The sequence below is a fragment of the Schistocerca nitens genome, chromosome 6 (genome assembly GCF_023898315.1).
Source record: "Schistocerca nitens isolate TAMUIC-IGC-003100 chromosome 6, iqSchNite1.1, whole genome shotgun sequence".
NCBI lineage: Eukaryota > Metazoa > Arthropoda > Insecta > Orthoptera > Acrididae > Schistocerca > Schistocerca nitens.
Genome location: NC_064619.1, coordinates 645466875 through 645482590, shown reverse-complemented (window position 1 = coordinate 645482590; position 15716 = coordinate 645466875). Strand labels below are relative to the sequence as shown.

The 15716-nt window shown below is 37.9% G+C and overlaps 1 protein-coding gene across 11 annotated transcripts in view; it reads left to right on the top strand.

Annotated features, from left to right (window-relative positions):
• Positions 1 to 15716, top strand: part of LOC126262390 (hemicentin-1) — a 1144740-nt gene that overhangs the window by 1019975 nt on the left and 109049 nt on the right. For all 11 annotated transcript variants that reach the window (XR_007546725.1, XR_007546724.1, XR_007546726.1 and 8 more), the window contains exon 14: positions 4090 to 4233. Coding sequence is in view for 5 of the 11 variants with exons in the window: in XM_049958994.1 (XP_049814951.1) it covers positions 4090 to 4233 (144 nt within the window). In the remaining 6 variants the exon portion in view is untranslated. The remainder of the gene's footprint in view (positions 1 to 4089; positions 4234 to 15716) is intronic.

The following is a 15716-nucleotide window of genomic DNA, read 5'->3' as shown; positions in this document are numbered from 1 at the left end:
CCATGTGGAAAGCAACTGACACTAAGTTCCATACTTGTAACACACAGTGTGTGGTCTTGTGCATGTCATAACATATACCCACCTGGGATTGTACACATTCAAAGCAAAATGGTAAATTGTTAGGAGTAACGGGGATTCAGGATATAAAAACTTGCTTGCCTGTACCATTTCCCATCAAAACTTCCACTTATATGGTGTTACTTTGGAGATAAGTAATTTCAAGCTTAAGCAAGTAAATGGTTCTGAGGAGTGAGATAACATACAACACTCTCAATCAGAGCTACATCACGTCTCACTTTCAGAAGGAGTTTCCAAAGAATGAGTTAAATCCTGATGTTCGCAAGCTGCAGCAAGTCTCACCTCAGGATCTTCATTGGATTCTTGAGACCACTTAGTCCTCATTCTTTTAACCATTCTGATGTATTCGGAAAGACATTTTTATTTGTAACCAAAACAAAATCAAAATGTACTGAGTAGGCACCCAAATCACAAAGAAACACAGTAAATTCATTAAATTTGTTTTCCCAGTCAAAGTACATAAATAAAACCTAATAAAAAAAGGCAAAGCAATGTTGTTAAGTTTTTAGTACATTAATCAAAATCCTTGCCAAGTAAGTTCACTGTTAGTTTGCATTCATAAAGATAAGGTTGCAGTGCTTAATTCTGTCACCAACATAAACTTCCAAAAGTATATCTGTCACTGAGCTAAAAAGCTACTAAACTGAGCAAACGATTTTAGATAAAACTTGAAGTTACAATATCTTTGCAGACTTATGCCGTATGTACTGTCCATTCATTACGTTTTCACAGTTCCAGATGCTTCATATTTCGTATTCGTGTAATTAGAATGCTGACTTTGAGGTTACAAGTATGTTTTATTTTAATAATGGCAACTACTTGCTTACAACTTATATCAAACAGACACATATTTCAAAGTTTTACTGTCCTTCAGAGTAGTCACCTACAGTGTATCATAAGCCATTGCCAGTGATGTGGAAGTCATAGGATATCCTTAGCAACATCAGTTGTGTTGATAATTTGAGTGGAACAGTCTGTTGCCTGGCAAATCTCTATAACAGTTCTGAAACGAATATCATGAAGTGCTTCCTTCAATTTAGGAATCATGTTGAAGTCACTAGAGCTTGAATCTAAGCTGTGTTTGAAAAATGAACAGCTTAGAGAAAGAAGCAGTGACACTTTTTGCTGGACCCACCCATTATTTACCAGGAGAATGCTCAGATGCATATAGCACAAGTTGTGACTGATTTGTTCGATCAGAGGAGCTGGAAAGTGTTGTATCACCCACTACAATCCCCAAATTTAAGCCCTGTGATTTCAGTTTGATTCCTAAACTTCAAAACTGTTATGGAGCTTCATCAGGAAATAGAGAGTTCCACTCAAACTATCAGCACAAATGACACTGCTGAGTCTATCCTCTATCCTATACCTTCCACATCACTGACAATGGGCTATACATAATGCTCTTTTTATTTTGAAAGACAGTGAAACTTTGAAACATGTATCTATTTTGTATAATTTGTAAAGAAATAGTATCAACTACTAAAGTTCCAACCTTGTATTTTATGTGGACTTATAATTTGTTACTTTTTATTTATGATAAGTGACATATATCAGAAAGTACAGAAGATAATATTGTAATGCCATCCTTGGGTCAATAAGTTCATTTGATGTAAGGTTAAACTGAAAGTCTGTATGCCTTGCTGTATAACATAAAGCATTTATCCCATTCAGTTAGAAAATATTTGGACAGAGCTCTCATTTTGTTATTTTAAGTGTTTACTGCATAGACTGTTCATGTTAGCTAATTAATTGAGGACATATTTCACAATGAGGGTGTAGTTCTGCTGCCAGCAGTAATGTGACTTTTATCCTCAGTGATATTGCAATGAGAGAAATCTTCTCCGTGTTTCTTAATTGTGAGGAAAGTTATTCCAGTAAGTCTGTGTGAATTGAGGAAAAGAATTTTTCACAAACCATTGCTAATGACACACTGTCAGTGGCCAGATGTTGTACCTCATTCAATTGAGGCTGATGCTGAGGTGTCCAAACAGCTAAGATCATCATTCTCCTCTTCAGCCTCAGGAAAAAAGCACTTTAGCCAGCTTGTCTGTGTGTAGAGTATGTTGCATGTGGAAGTGTGGGAAAGTGTTCTATTTGTTTGCGTAGCATTTTTCTGAGGCGAAACATGGGAACCAGCCTAGTGGAATGTGGGAAGCCACCTAGAAACAACATTCAGGCTGGCCAGCACACTGACCCACCATCATTAATACACTGGACGAATTTGATCCTGGGCCAGCATACTTCCCCATCTCAGAAACATGTGTGGCTACATGGGTCATCCCTTATTCAATTATTATTCTCAGAATGTCATTTTTGAGGCCTTAGACAGTTTTAGGCTTACCAGTTCTCGTTTGGTTCTTGGGATCAATTTGTTCCATTCTTTTAGAACTTATCGTGTGGTGAGAGTGGTTCACCCATCTATAGGAAGCTGTAATTTGAAAACAAATACAGATAAATCTGAAGAAAAGTATTTTTCACAAGATTGCTGGTCAGAGCCAAATTTCTAAAAATCCAAATTTCAAAACAAATGAGATAGAATTAAACTGTTTGAAAAGAAAATACACAATTCCCATAAATTTTTAATATGTTAGAGAACTCATTGAATTGCGTTGACAAGCTAAACTTCTAAACAATGATTGCTCAGATTATAAACCAAATACATGTTACTATGAAGATAAATGATGATGGATTCAGAATGGAATAGAGAAATATATATGAATATATCTAAAAACAAAGATGATGTGACTTACCGAACGAAAGTGCTGGCAGGTCGATAGACACACAAACAAACACAAACATACACACAAAATTCAAGCTTTCGCAACAAACGGTTGCTTCATCAGGAAAGCTTGAATTTTGTGTGTATGTTTGTGTGTCTATCAACCTGCCAGTACTTTCGTTCGGTAAGTCACATCATCTTTGTTTTTAGATATATTTTTCCCATGTGGAATGTTTCCCTCTATTATATAGAAATATATATGAAGATAGACCACTATTCATTTGATTAGAAGAGACAGTTTTTAAAAAGACATTGTGTTCACAATTGTTTGTACTATTTGTTACACATTCCATGATTGCAATTTCGATCTTAAGACATTTTGAACTGGTTACAATGCTTAAAACACAACAGGTGCCAACATTCATAAAATGAATAAGAAAATATGTGAGCCATTATAGGTCATGTCAGTGTTCATCACATACACCATCAGTATGTACCAGATGGATGAAACTAGATTCATGGTTTCTGCACATGTCAACAACATACACTGTACTGGTCAAAAACAACTTGTAATGATTGTGTATGTGGTGACTGCTGAAATGAGCCATAGAGGTTCACATGATTTTTACTTGTTTCATTAACGTCGGCAACTGCTTTGTGTTCAGCACTTAAAAAATTTTTAAGGCCAAGATTGCAATCATGGATATTATAATAAATAATATGGTTGATGATGAACATCATGTCATTTTAAAAAAGTCTGTGAGGCTATGGTCAAAAAAAATTTAATTCCATTTTTAGAAGTAGTGCTGAACTCCAGGCAGGCATGTAGGAAAGTACAATACCCAGGTGGAATGTCCTGTCTCTCCCTTGCCCCCTTCTACTTCTTTCTTCTTTTCTTGGTGCTGTCAGCTCCGGCCAGGCCTGATGTGACTTTAGTGCATTTTGTTCTCCTTGTCAGCTCCATTCAGATGTAGTTTAACAAAGAGCAGGTGACTACAAAATGAGCAAGCAGTCAATTGCATAAGTTATTCCTTTAATTACATTTAAAGAAAACAGGCAGTTGTGTCCCCTGTATAGTACTGCAACTTAACAAGAAATATTGAGGACATAAAATATTTGGAATGTGTCTGTGAGCACATCCAATGTCATATGGGGAAGGATATGTTGTATGTTGATGAACAACTATTACAGTTACATCCTAATATTTTACAGTATTTTATTACTTGTTCACATGTTTAAATTTATAATAATATTATTCTCTAATACTTTTGTGGAAATATTTGTTACAGGACATGCTGTGACATGGTGGGGAAGGTTTGAAAGTGACCATATCATTGTCATCATTGCAGTCATTGTTGGTGCTATATTAATGGTGATCATCGTTTGTGTCATCATTATCATTATCTGTAGAAGAAAGAGAGCTGATGATAAATGTAAGTGTGATGGGAATGCGTTTTAAAGAACTGCATGTTTATTAATGAAATTTTATTCATTTGTGTGCAAAGACAGCCTGACTCATAATATGCACTATGCATGGCTGTGTTAATTATTTATAATTTTTGATATGATGGTTAATAAAGTAACAAGATAATCATTTTCACTGATAGTACTCATAAGGGGGAGAAATACATTTGTAAGCACTTATTTGCTTCTTCTTTAAACTTAAAATGATGTAAGGTAAGCATATATTTAGGACCCTTTTAAGGTTCTCTAATGCCAGTAACATTAATGACGAGAAATTTCCAGATTCAGTACATTTACACTCTCTCTCTCTCTCTCTCTCTCTCTCTCTCTCACTCACTCACTCACTCTCACTCTCACTCACTATCTCCACACACACACACACACACACACACACACACACATGAAAAATGTATACATATTATGACATGTAAATTTTTAGTGTTTCTTCTTACGGGAAACATTTTATATTGTGAACATGGATGATTTTTCAGTTATTTGAGGCCATCAGAAAAAATTCTTCATTCATTCCTTATATTCCATAGATCATCTCGTGAAAGCATACTGTCATGGATGTGGAACAAGTTTTGCTATATGTTAATAGACCTCAAAAAACTAATTCTGTGGCTTACATTGCTAATTGACTATCATCAAACTACTATATTCTGTTTGCATTGACACAGTTTAGAAATTGATAAAATTGTAAGAGTAGCTGTTACAGCTGTTACTTTCAAAGAAAAATGCTGCTTTCTCAGTTCTTCAAAACAATTGTTATCTACACCAATGCTTGTTTAACAGTAAGACTACAATGTTAATTCTCAAAGAGAAAGGGTTATGCACATCTTCTCCAATTGGAGGCATGCTTGCAACATATATATACAGGTTTTTTTATAAAGTTTAGCACTGTAGCATAGTACTGTTTTCTCTTACATAATGAGAGCCAGCCTGAAAGTCTTTTAAATATTTTTCTGTGCTCACAAAGACAGGTATTGGTATAGTGTCTCAGCTAATTCACATTATCCATTAGAGACAGGCAGAGCATAGTAGTACACCACATAAGAATGTGAGGTCTTCGTTCTAGTCCAATTAGATTACACTTTTTTGTCACAAATATTCATGGTAACACTAAGATTTACATATTTTACTCATTTTTTGTTTCATATTACTATCATTTGTATGACAAATGTAGTATGATTTGAGATAACATATCTCTATAGCTTTTATATGCTACAAAATGTCAACTTCTCAGAGAAAGGAACAAAGGAAAATGGAAGACAAAATTAGTAAATTGAAACTATTACTGTGGAATGAGGGAAAGACAACCACTTACCTGCAGAAGACTGGTGTGTGGTACACAGAATCATATGGTAAAAAACAGATAACACCTGCTTTTGAGCTCTTGCTCTTTCTGTAGTAAGAGTACATACATTCATGGGTATTTGAATTTGGGTGTCTGTGTGGTTGTGTGTGTGAATGTGTACTCTTTAGAAAAAGCAAAAAAGCTCAAAAAGCTAGTGTTAACTGTTTCTATTACATGTTTCTGTGTGTCATGTACCAGTACTCTGTAGGTAAGTGGTTGCCTTTCCCTTATTTTTTGTATTTTTCCATCCAGGTATTTCCATTGATGTTAAATATTATTGTAAAAATTGCATGTTGATGTTGTGTAAGACACAGAAAAGCATTTCCTTCATATTTCACAAGAAAAGGAGCACCTTCTTAGTGCTTTCAGATACATTAAGCTGAGCTGTTACCTCGAGTGATAAAGACTTTAGAGAAAATTCTCCTTGTCCTGTCTGTACAGCTTTCTTATTTCTCATCTTCTCTTTTCCTACTACTGGAGATTCTGTTTAGAGTGTTGATAAATCTTGCTATGTAGTGTTCATTTTTCCTCAGATTTACATCTGTTAGCCTTCCTCCATTTGCTGAGTCAACAATTGTAGCAGACTCTTGTATATTTCTTTCGTGTAGTGTTAAAGTAAATAGATGAATTTCATGATGTAATAAAATGTTTTATAGAAATTTTGATACTTTGTTTAAATATAATACATAAGGCTGTTGCAACAGTATGAACTGTGGAGATCTAATGTTGCAATGAGTCCAGTAACTTTAATTTTGAAAATGGAAAGATGGAAAATTAAGTTTTAATGACACATCAGTGACAGGATCATTAGAGACAAGAGCGCAGTCACAAACTGTTGAAGAATGAAGGAGGACATCAGCTGTATAATTTTCAAAGGAACCATCCCAGTATTTGTCATAAGAGATGGAAATGGAGGTGGTGTATTTGTCACAGTAAACAAGAAATAGATGCTGCATGTGGGATCATTTGGGCAAGACTCACTACCAAGGGTGGGGTGATAACTGAACCTTTCTGTCACGCACCTTCTCATCTCCTGATGTAATCAAAAACTTTAGAGAAAACCTCAGTTCACTTATATGTAAGTTCCCTGATCACGCTGTAAGCATCAGTGGGTACTTCAATCATGCAACAATTAATTGGGAAAATTAGTTTTATATAAGACATCCTGTGAAACATTACAATGCCTTATTGGAAAACTACCTGGAACAGATAGTTAGGAACTCCACTCATGATGAAAATACATTGAATCTGATGGCAACAAATAGACCTGACATCTTTGAGGACATCCACATCTACACTGCTATCAGTGACCACGATGCGGTCATAGCAACAATGATTACCAAATTGCAAAGGACATCTAAAACAAGCGGAATATATATATGTTCAGTAAACTAGATAAAAAGTCAGTAGTGCCATATCTTAGTAAGGAACTTGAAACTTTCAGCACAGGGCAGGAACATGAAAAGGAAAGGATAGTTGACCATGCACTGAATAGATATGTACACAATAGAACAGTTCATAATGGAAAGAAATCTCCGTGGTATACAGTAAGTGTAAAGAAACTTCTAAAGAAACAGAGATTACTGCATAAAAGGTGCAAAATGAAATGTAGTGCTATATTGAGACAGATGCTGAATGAAATGCATTTGGCTGTCTAGAGGACAATGCGTGATGCCTCCAATGATTACCATAGCAGTATATTGTCAAGCGATCTGTCACAGAACCCAAAGAAATTCTGGTCGTATGTAAAAGCGGTTAGGGGCACCAAAGTTAGTGTCTAGTCCCTAGCAAATGAGAGAAGAATTGAAACTGAGTAGTAAAGCAAAAGCTGAAATGGTTAACTCAATTTTCAAATGTTCTTTTACAAAGAAAAACCCAGGAGAATTGCCCCAATTTAATCCTCATATTGCTGAAAATATGAATGAAATAAGTCTTAGTATCAGTGGTGTTGAGAAACAGCTGAAATTGTTAAAATTAATCAAAACTCCAGGGCCCAATGGAATTCCTACCAGATTCTGTACTAAATTTGCGGTTGAGTTAGCCCCTCTTCTTACTATAATCTATCATAGATCCCTCAAACAAAGTTCTTGGAAAAAAAGTGAAGTTCACAACCTTCTGCAGGAAGGGTTGTAGAAGCGTAGAAGTGATCCACAAAACTACTATCCGATATCTTTGACATCAATTATTTACAGAGTCTTAGAACTTACCCTGAACTCCAACATAATAATGAGGTGTCTTGAACAGAATAACCTCCTCAGTGCCAACCAGCATGGATTCTGAAAACACTGATCATATGAAACCCAACTCGCACTTTTCTCACATGGGATACTGAAAGCTTTGGATGAAGGCAGTAAGGTAGAAGAGGTATTTCTTGATTTCCAAAATGAGTTTGACTCAGTACCAGAGAAACACTACTGTTATTTTGCCTGCAACATCTTATTTTGACAAGATGATGGATTTACTGCAGGACTCAGCATATCATCATCTCCAGAAGGGTCTGACTGATGCAGCACAATGGAAGACATCAACGCTCCTCAAATTGATCCAGTTTTCTGAACATCTCAAAAATAGTTTGAGTACAAGCGCCTGCTTCACCGCAACTTTATGGGCTGTCTACGATCCATAAGAAAAGGGTTCATATTTGCCTCATTGTGAGCAATATTGGAACCTTAATATATTACCTGGCAAAACATCTGGCTTCTCTTCTAAGCCCACTGGTAGGAAAATGTGAACATCACATACAGAACTCAGAAAATTTTATACAGTGCCTGAAGAATTTGTGCCTCAAACCAGCTGACACATTAGTGAGTTTCAATGTGCTCTCTTTGTTCACACGAGTACCTTTGGTGGATTCATTGTAACTTATAGGAACTATGTTGGAGGAGGACATCTTACGTCTACTCAAACATGTGCTTACTTCAACTTACTGTTTACTTAGTGAACAATATTTTGAATACCTTTAGGGGATTCATTGCAACTTATAGGAACTAATTTGGAGGAGGACATCTTACATCTACTCAAACATGTGCTTACTTCGACTTACTTTTTATTTAAGGAACAATATTTTGAGCACACTAACAGTGTTGCTATGGGTACCCTTTTGTCTCCCATAGTAGCTAATCTTTTATGGAAGACTTTGAGGAAAAAGCACTTCAGTCAGTGATGTTGAAACCTGAATGTTTCTGGAGATATGTGGATGACACTTCTGTAGTTTGGCCATACAGAGGAGCAATGCTTCCTGCATTTCTGGTACACCAGAACTTGTTCCATCCCAACATTTGCTTCACCATGGAAGTGCAGAGAAATGGAGACCTCCCATTCCTAGATGTCTTGGTTGCCAGAAAAGAAGATGGTTTCATAAACTGACTCACACTGACCTATATCTACAAGTGAGCTGCCATCATCAATCTCAGCGCAGTGATGTGTTGTGGAATCTCATTCATAGGGCTAGAATTACCTGAGATCCAGGGAGCTGATCAGTGGAGCTTATCCACCTTTGCTTTGTGTTTGTACAAAACAGGTTCTCTGATAAATAGAGCCATAATGCATTTAAACAAAGCTCAAGAACAGCCAGAAGAAATGAAGAACTTCATGAGGATGGTTTTTCTACCATAGGTTGGTGGCATATTCTTTAAGTTTGGCTGGCTGTTCAAAATACATCAAATAAAATGTGTTTTCTGCCCTCCAGTGTGAATGCAAACTATGATGGGATCTGTTAAAGACAGCCTAAGTCTAAGGGGACCAGGGATATATAAAATCCCATGCGAGAATGGGAAATCATACATTGGCCAGACATGTCATACTGTTAAGGATAGATGCAGTGAACATAGACCAGGCTGGATCAGCCGGAAAAGTCTGATGTGGCTGAACACTGTCTTGACAAAGGATATAGCATGAATTATGGGAAGTCAAAAATCAATTTGTCCACTTCCACATACTGAGTCTCCAGCATTAAAGAAGCAGTCAAAATATGTATAAGTATAAGAAAACTGGCGTTCTATGGATCGGAGCGTGGAATGTCAGATCACTTAATCGGGCAGGTAGGTTAGAAAATTTGAAAAGGGAAATGGATAGGTTAAAGTTAGATATAGTGGGAATTAGTGAAGTTCGGTGGCAGGAGGAACAAGACTTTTGGTCAGGTGATTACAGGATTACAGGGTTATAAATACAAAATCAAATAGGGGTAATGCAGGAGTAGATTTAATAATTAATAAAAAAAAATAGGAGTGCAGGTAAGCTGCTACGAACAGCATAGTGAGCACATTATTGTAGCAAAGATAGACACGAAGCCCATGCCTACCACAGTAGGACAAGTTTATATGCTAACTAGCTTCTCAGATGATGAAGATATTGAAGAAATGTATGATGAGACAAAATAAATTTTACAGATAGTTAAAGGAGATGAATAGTCATGGGGGACAGGAATTTGATAGTAGGAAAAGGAAGAGAAGGAAAAATAGTAGGTGAATGTGGAATGGGGGTAAGGAATGAAAGAGGAAACCACCTGGTAGAATTTTGCACACAGCTTAACTTAAACATAACTAATGCTTGGTTTAAGAATCGTGAAAGAAGGTTGTATACGGAAGAGGCCTGCAGACACTGGAAGGTTTCAGATAGATTATGTAATGGTAAGACAGAGATTTAGGAACCATGTTTTAAATTGTAAGAAATTTCCAGGGGCAGATGTGAACTGTGACCACAATCTATTGGTTATGAACTGTAGATTAAAACTGACGAAACTGCCAAAAGGTGGGAATTTAAGGAGATGGGACCTGGATAAACTGAAAGAATCAGAGGTTGTAGAGGGTTTCAGAGAGAGCATTAAAGAATGATTGACATGGGGCAAAGAAATACAGTAGAAGAAGAATTGGTAGCTTATAGAGATGAAATAGTGAAGGCAGCAGAGGATCAAGTAGGTAAAAAGATGTGGGCTAGTAGAAATCCTTGTGTAACAGAAGAGATATTGAATTTAATTGATGAAAGGAGAAAATATAAAAAATTCAGTAAATGAAGCTGGCAAAAAAGAATACAAACAACTCAAAAATGAGATCGATAATGCTTGAAGAGTTTGACAGAGCACTGAAAGACCTAAGTAGAAACAAGGCCCCGGGAGAGGACAACATTCCATTAGAATTACTGATAGCGTTGGGAGATCCAGCACTGACAAAACTCTTGGCTCCAAAATACTAACACGAATTCTTTACAGATTAATGGAAAAACTAGTAGAAGCTGACCTTGGGGAAGATCAGTTTGGATTCCATAGAAATGTTGAAACACACAAGACAATACTGACCCTACGACTTATCTTATAAGAAAGATTAAGGAAAGGCAAACCTACGTTTCTAGCATTTGTAGACTTGAAGAAAGATTTTGACAATGTTGACTGGAATACTGTCTTTCAAATTCTGAAAGTGGCAGGGGTAAAATGCAGGGAGCAAAAGGCTGTTTACAATTTGTATAGAAACCAGATGGCAGTTATAAGAGTCGAGGGGCAAGAAATGGAAGCAGTGGTTTAGAAGGGAGTGAGACAGGGTTGTAGCCTACCTCCGATGTTATTTAATCTGTATATTGAGCAAGCAGTAAAAAAAAAATTTGGAGTAGGAATTAAAATCCATGGAGAAGAAATAAAAACTTCGAGGTTTGCCAGTGACATTGTAATTGTGTCAGAGACAGCAAAGGACCTGGAAGAGCAGTTGAACGGAATGGTCAGTGCCTTGAAAGCAGTATATAAGATGAACATAAACAAGGATAATGTAATGTAGTCAAATTAAATCAGGTGATGCTGAGGGAATTAGATTAGGAAATGAGCCACTTAAAGTAGTAGACGAGTTTTGCTATTTGGAGGGCAAAATAACTGATGATGGTGAAAGTAGAGAGGATATGACATGTAGACTGGCTATGGCAAGGAAAGTGCTTCTGAATAAGAGAAATTTGTTATTATTGAATATAGATTTAAGTGTCAGGAAGTCGCTTCTGGAAGTATTTGTGTGGAGTGTAGCCTTGTATGGAAGTTAAACATGGACGATAAATAGTTTGGACAAGAAGAGAATAGAAGCTCTTGAAATGTGGTGCTATAGAAGAATGCTGAAGATTAGATGGGTAGATCACATAACTAATGAAGCGGTATTGAATAGAATTGGGGAGAAGAGGAATTTGTGGCACAACTCGACTAGAAAAAGGGATCTGTTGGCAGGACACTTTCTGAGGCATCCAGGGATTATCAATTTAGTATTGGAGGCAAGTGTGTAGGATAAAAATTGTAGAGGGAGACCAAGAGATGAATACACTAAGCAGATTCAGAAGGATGTAGGTTGCAGTAGTTACTCAGAGATGAAGAAGCTTGCACAGGATAGAGTAGCATGGAGAGCTGCATCAAACCAGCCTCTGGACTGAAGACCACAACAACAACAACAACAACAACAACAACAATGACCTTATCAATAGAGACACGGGACTTCAACTCAACAAGGCATTGGAACCAGCATTGACAGTACTAGGGCATCATCAGCTGCAGATGAATGAATCTGAGCCAACACAGATGGAGAATCATAGCACGCACAGTTAAACTGGGTGCCAACGCTCTGCCCGAGCGTGCACTGGGCCACTATTTGTGGCTGCGCTTTTCCCGCATCGACAGTGCGAAGACTGTGGCCCATTTCTCTGGCAGGGAGCACAGGATGTTTCTGTAATCTATAATTCTTTTACAGTGATGTTATAGCCCCACCATTTGACAGTTTTCTAATGAGTCAGCATATATGTTGGTGAGCCACTGCAGCAACACGTCAGTAATCACCTGATGATGACAAGCAGCTGTTTCATAGAAATATTGTTCTGCTTCTGCAACATTATTCAAATCAATGCTAGTGAACCAATGAAGCAGTTACTACATCAGGAAAGTCTCAAACAGCAGAAATAGTTGCCCCAGTCTACATACGAGGATAGACATGAATACAGTAAATGATATGTGAGAGATAATTGACTAATGTCCATAATTCAAATGGGAGGTAAACATTGTGTAGATGACTGGGTGAAATGGAAAAAAAATAACAAGCTGAGTTAGTTTAGGAAAGCCAGGGGAGGGAGTGAAAATATAAAAGTATACTGGAGAAGTGGCTGATGGGTATTGGTAGAAAGGCAGAGAATGATAATATACGACACATTTTGGAAGTGGGAGGAAGGAATGCTGTGAAGAGAATTTTAAAGCTGCAAAGGAAGATGCTGGCAAAAATTCAGATGAAGTGTTATATTAATATTGTATTTAACCCTTCGTCAAAATAAGACTTGTTGTCATCTAATTTTAACGAAGGCCTTACAGGCCAAAAGCTATATTTGTTACAGTCTTTTTGTTGTGCCTATCTGTGACTCAGCATTTCCGCTAAATGGTGAAGAGCTACTTTACTTTTCACAGTGTTGTAAACTTCAACAGTTTGTTATATTGATGCAGAAACATTTAATGCTGTGGCGCACATTAGCAATATTGCAAGTGAACAAAATTGAGTGGATCCCATCTTGTGCCACTAGAGAGGAACATGATTCTAAAATCAGTGCACATTTCAGACATCGCATTATTTCTTTCATTGGTAATAATTGTTTCTGTGACCATGTAATGTTATCTGGCCAATTTCATTCACTAGTAATATCACTAATGTGCACCATGGCACTCAGTAAGTCTGCATGAAAAGGACAAATTGTTGAAATTGTAGTTGACAACCATAAATTGTATGTATAAGATTCAAAAACATACATTTTGATCTTATATTTCAAACAATGGAAAATCCAGAATGGAGTAATGACAATATTATGAAAAGAATAGATTGCTGCACAGCATATAGCAGAGATGCTGAGTCACAGATGGGCATAACAAAAAGAATGTCAAACAACTAAGCTTTTGGCCAAAAAGCCCTTCATTGGAATCGGACAGCATATACATGCACACACTCATGCAAATGCAGCTCTCTCTCTCTCACACACACACACACACACACACACACACACACACACACACACACACACACGACCAACACCTTCAGCCTATTACCCACAACCTACCCTCCTGTATAAAAGATACCACCCATTTCCTCCACCAACTCTCTACAGTTCCTGTCGGTTTGCCATGTGGTGCCCTGCTAATCACTACTGATGCAACCTCCATTTACACTAGCATCGGAAAGGCCCATGGCCTTGTTGCTCTTGAACACACCTTTCCCAATGCCCGATGGATTCCAGATCTACAACCTCCTTCCTAGTCACCATGACCAACTATATCCTCACCACAATTACTTCTCCTTTGAAGGCATCATCTACAGACAAATCCGGGATATGGGAATGGCCAACTCCAAGGCACCATCCTATGCCAACCTATTCGTGGGCCATCTAGAGGAAACCTTTCTAACCACCAAGAATCCCAAACCCCTCACCTGGCCCGATTGGTTGATGACATCTTCGTGATCTGGGATCAAGAGTGAGAACATTCTATCCACATTAATCTGGCAAGCTACCTTCCTTCATACTGACCTCCCCACAAAGATGACTACATCAGTCCACATCAAACCTACCAGCCACCAGCAGTACCTCTACTTCAACAGCTGCCACCTATTCCACACCACAAAGTTCCTTCTGTACAGCCTAGCGACTGGTGGCCATCATATCTGTAGTGATGGAGAGTCCCTCTCCAAATACACCAAGGGTTTCACTGAGGGCTTCAAAAGCCATAATCACCCTCCCAACCTTGTACAGTAACAGATTTCCCATGCCTTATCTCTCCAGTCATCCCTTATCCTCCATAGTACCACTGTCTGGCCACAGAGGAGCATTCCTCTCATGACTTAGTACTACCCAGGAATTGAGCAGCTGAATCACATTCTCCGTCAGGGTTTCGACTACCTCTTGTAGTGCCATGAAATGAGGAATGTCCTACCCACTGTCCTTACCACCTCTCCCACAGTAGTATTCCAATGTCCGCCAAACCTATACAATATCCTCATCAATCCATACACAACTACTGCTCCCAGCCCCTTGCTTCGTGACTCATACCTGTGTAATAGACCTAGATGCAAGACCTGTCCCATTCATCCCACCACCACATACTCCAGTCTGCTCACAAGCATCACCTATCCCATCACATACAGGGCTACCTGTAAAACCACTCATTTGGTCTGCAAGCTAAGCTACAACCACTGTACTGTGTTCTATGCATTCATGACAGCCAACTTGCTGTCTGTCTGCATGAATGGCCAGGGACAAACTGTGGCCAAGAAACAGCTGGACCACCCAGTTGCCATGCACACTGCCAACACAACATTAATAATTTTAATGACTGCATCACAGTGTGTTCCATCTGGATCTTTGCTACCAACACCATCTTTTCGGAATTGCACAGGTGGGAACTCACACTGCAACATATCCAACATTCTCATAACCATCTTGGCCTCGACCTCTGTTAGTCATTGTCATATACCCATCTATCTTCTTCCCTGTTCCCACTCCAGTACTAAACAGTCCTCTATTCCACCAATGCATCTACAGTCAATTTACTTCACTCTTTTTGTGCTGGCTGCTCGCCCCCCCCCCCCAAAAAAAAAAAAATCCCTGTATGCTCCTTATAGGAGAATTTTATCATCCCCCACCCTACCCTTCTATCTCCCCCCCTCCCTACCCCAGCCTCCTCCTTACTCTCACCACTCATGTTGCTTCTCCCCTCATACACTGCTACTCACAAAGCCTTTTTGGCCTAAAAGCTTACTTGTTTGACAGTCTTATTGTTGTGCCTGTCTGCAACTCAGAATCTTCACTATATGGTGAGTAGCAGTCTATCCTTTTCTTAATCTCATACTTATAATTTTCAGTGTGGACTCTCAGTATCTTTTTCTGTAATATATTTATCCAAATGCCTTGTGTTTGCTACAAAACCTGCATTTAATAAAGCTACAGATGAATGTTTTATTCTTACATATGAATTTTTGAAATTGCAATTGTGTATTCCACCTTATGGTCTCTTAGTGCAAATCTACCTTTCCTTCTCACTACAGCACTTATTAATGATTTATTACTTCATTTCTTGTTTTCTAGATGCTGGTTTCTACATTTCTCTCCTTA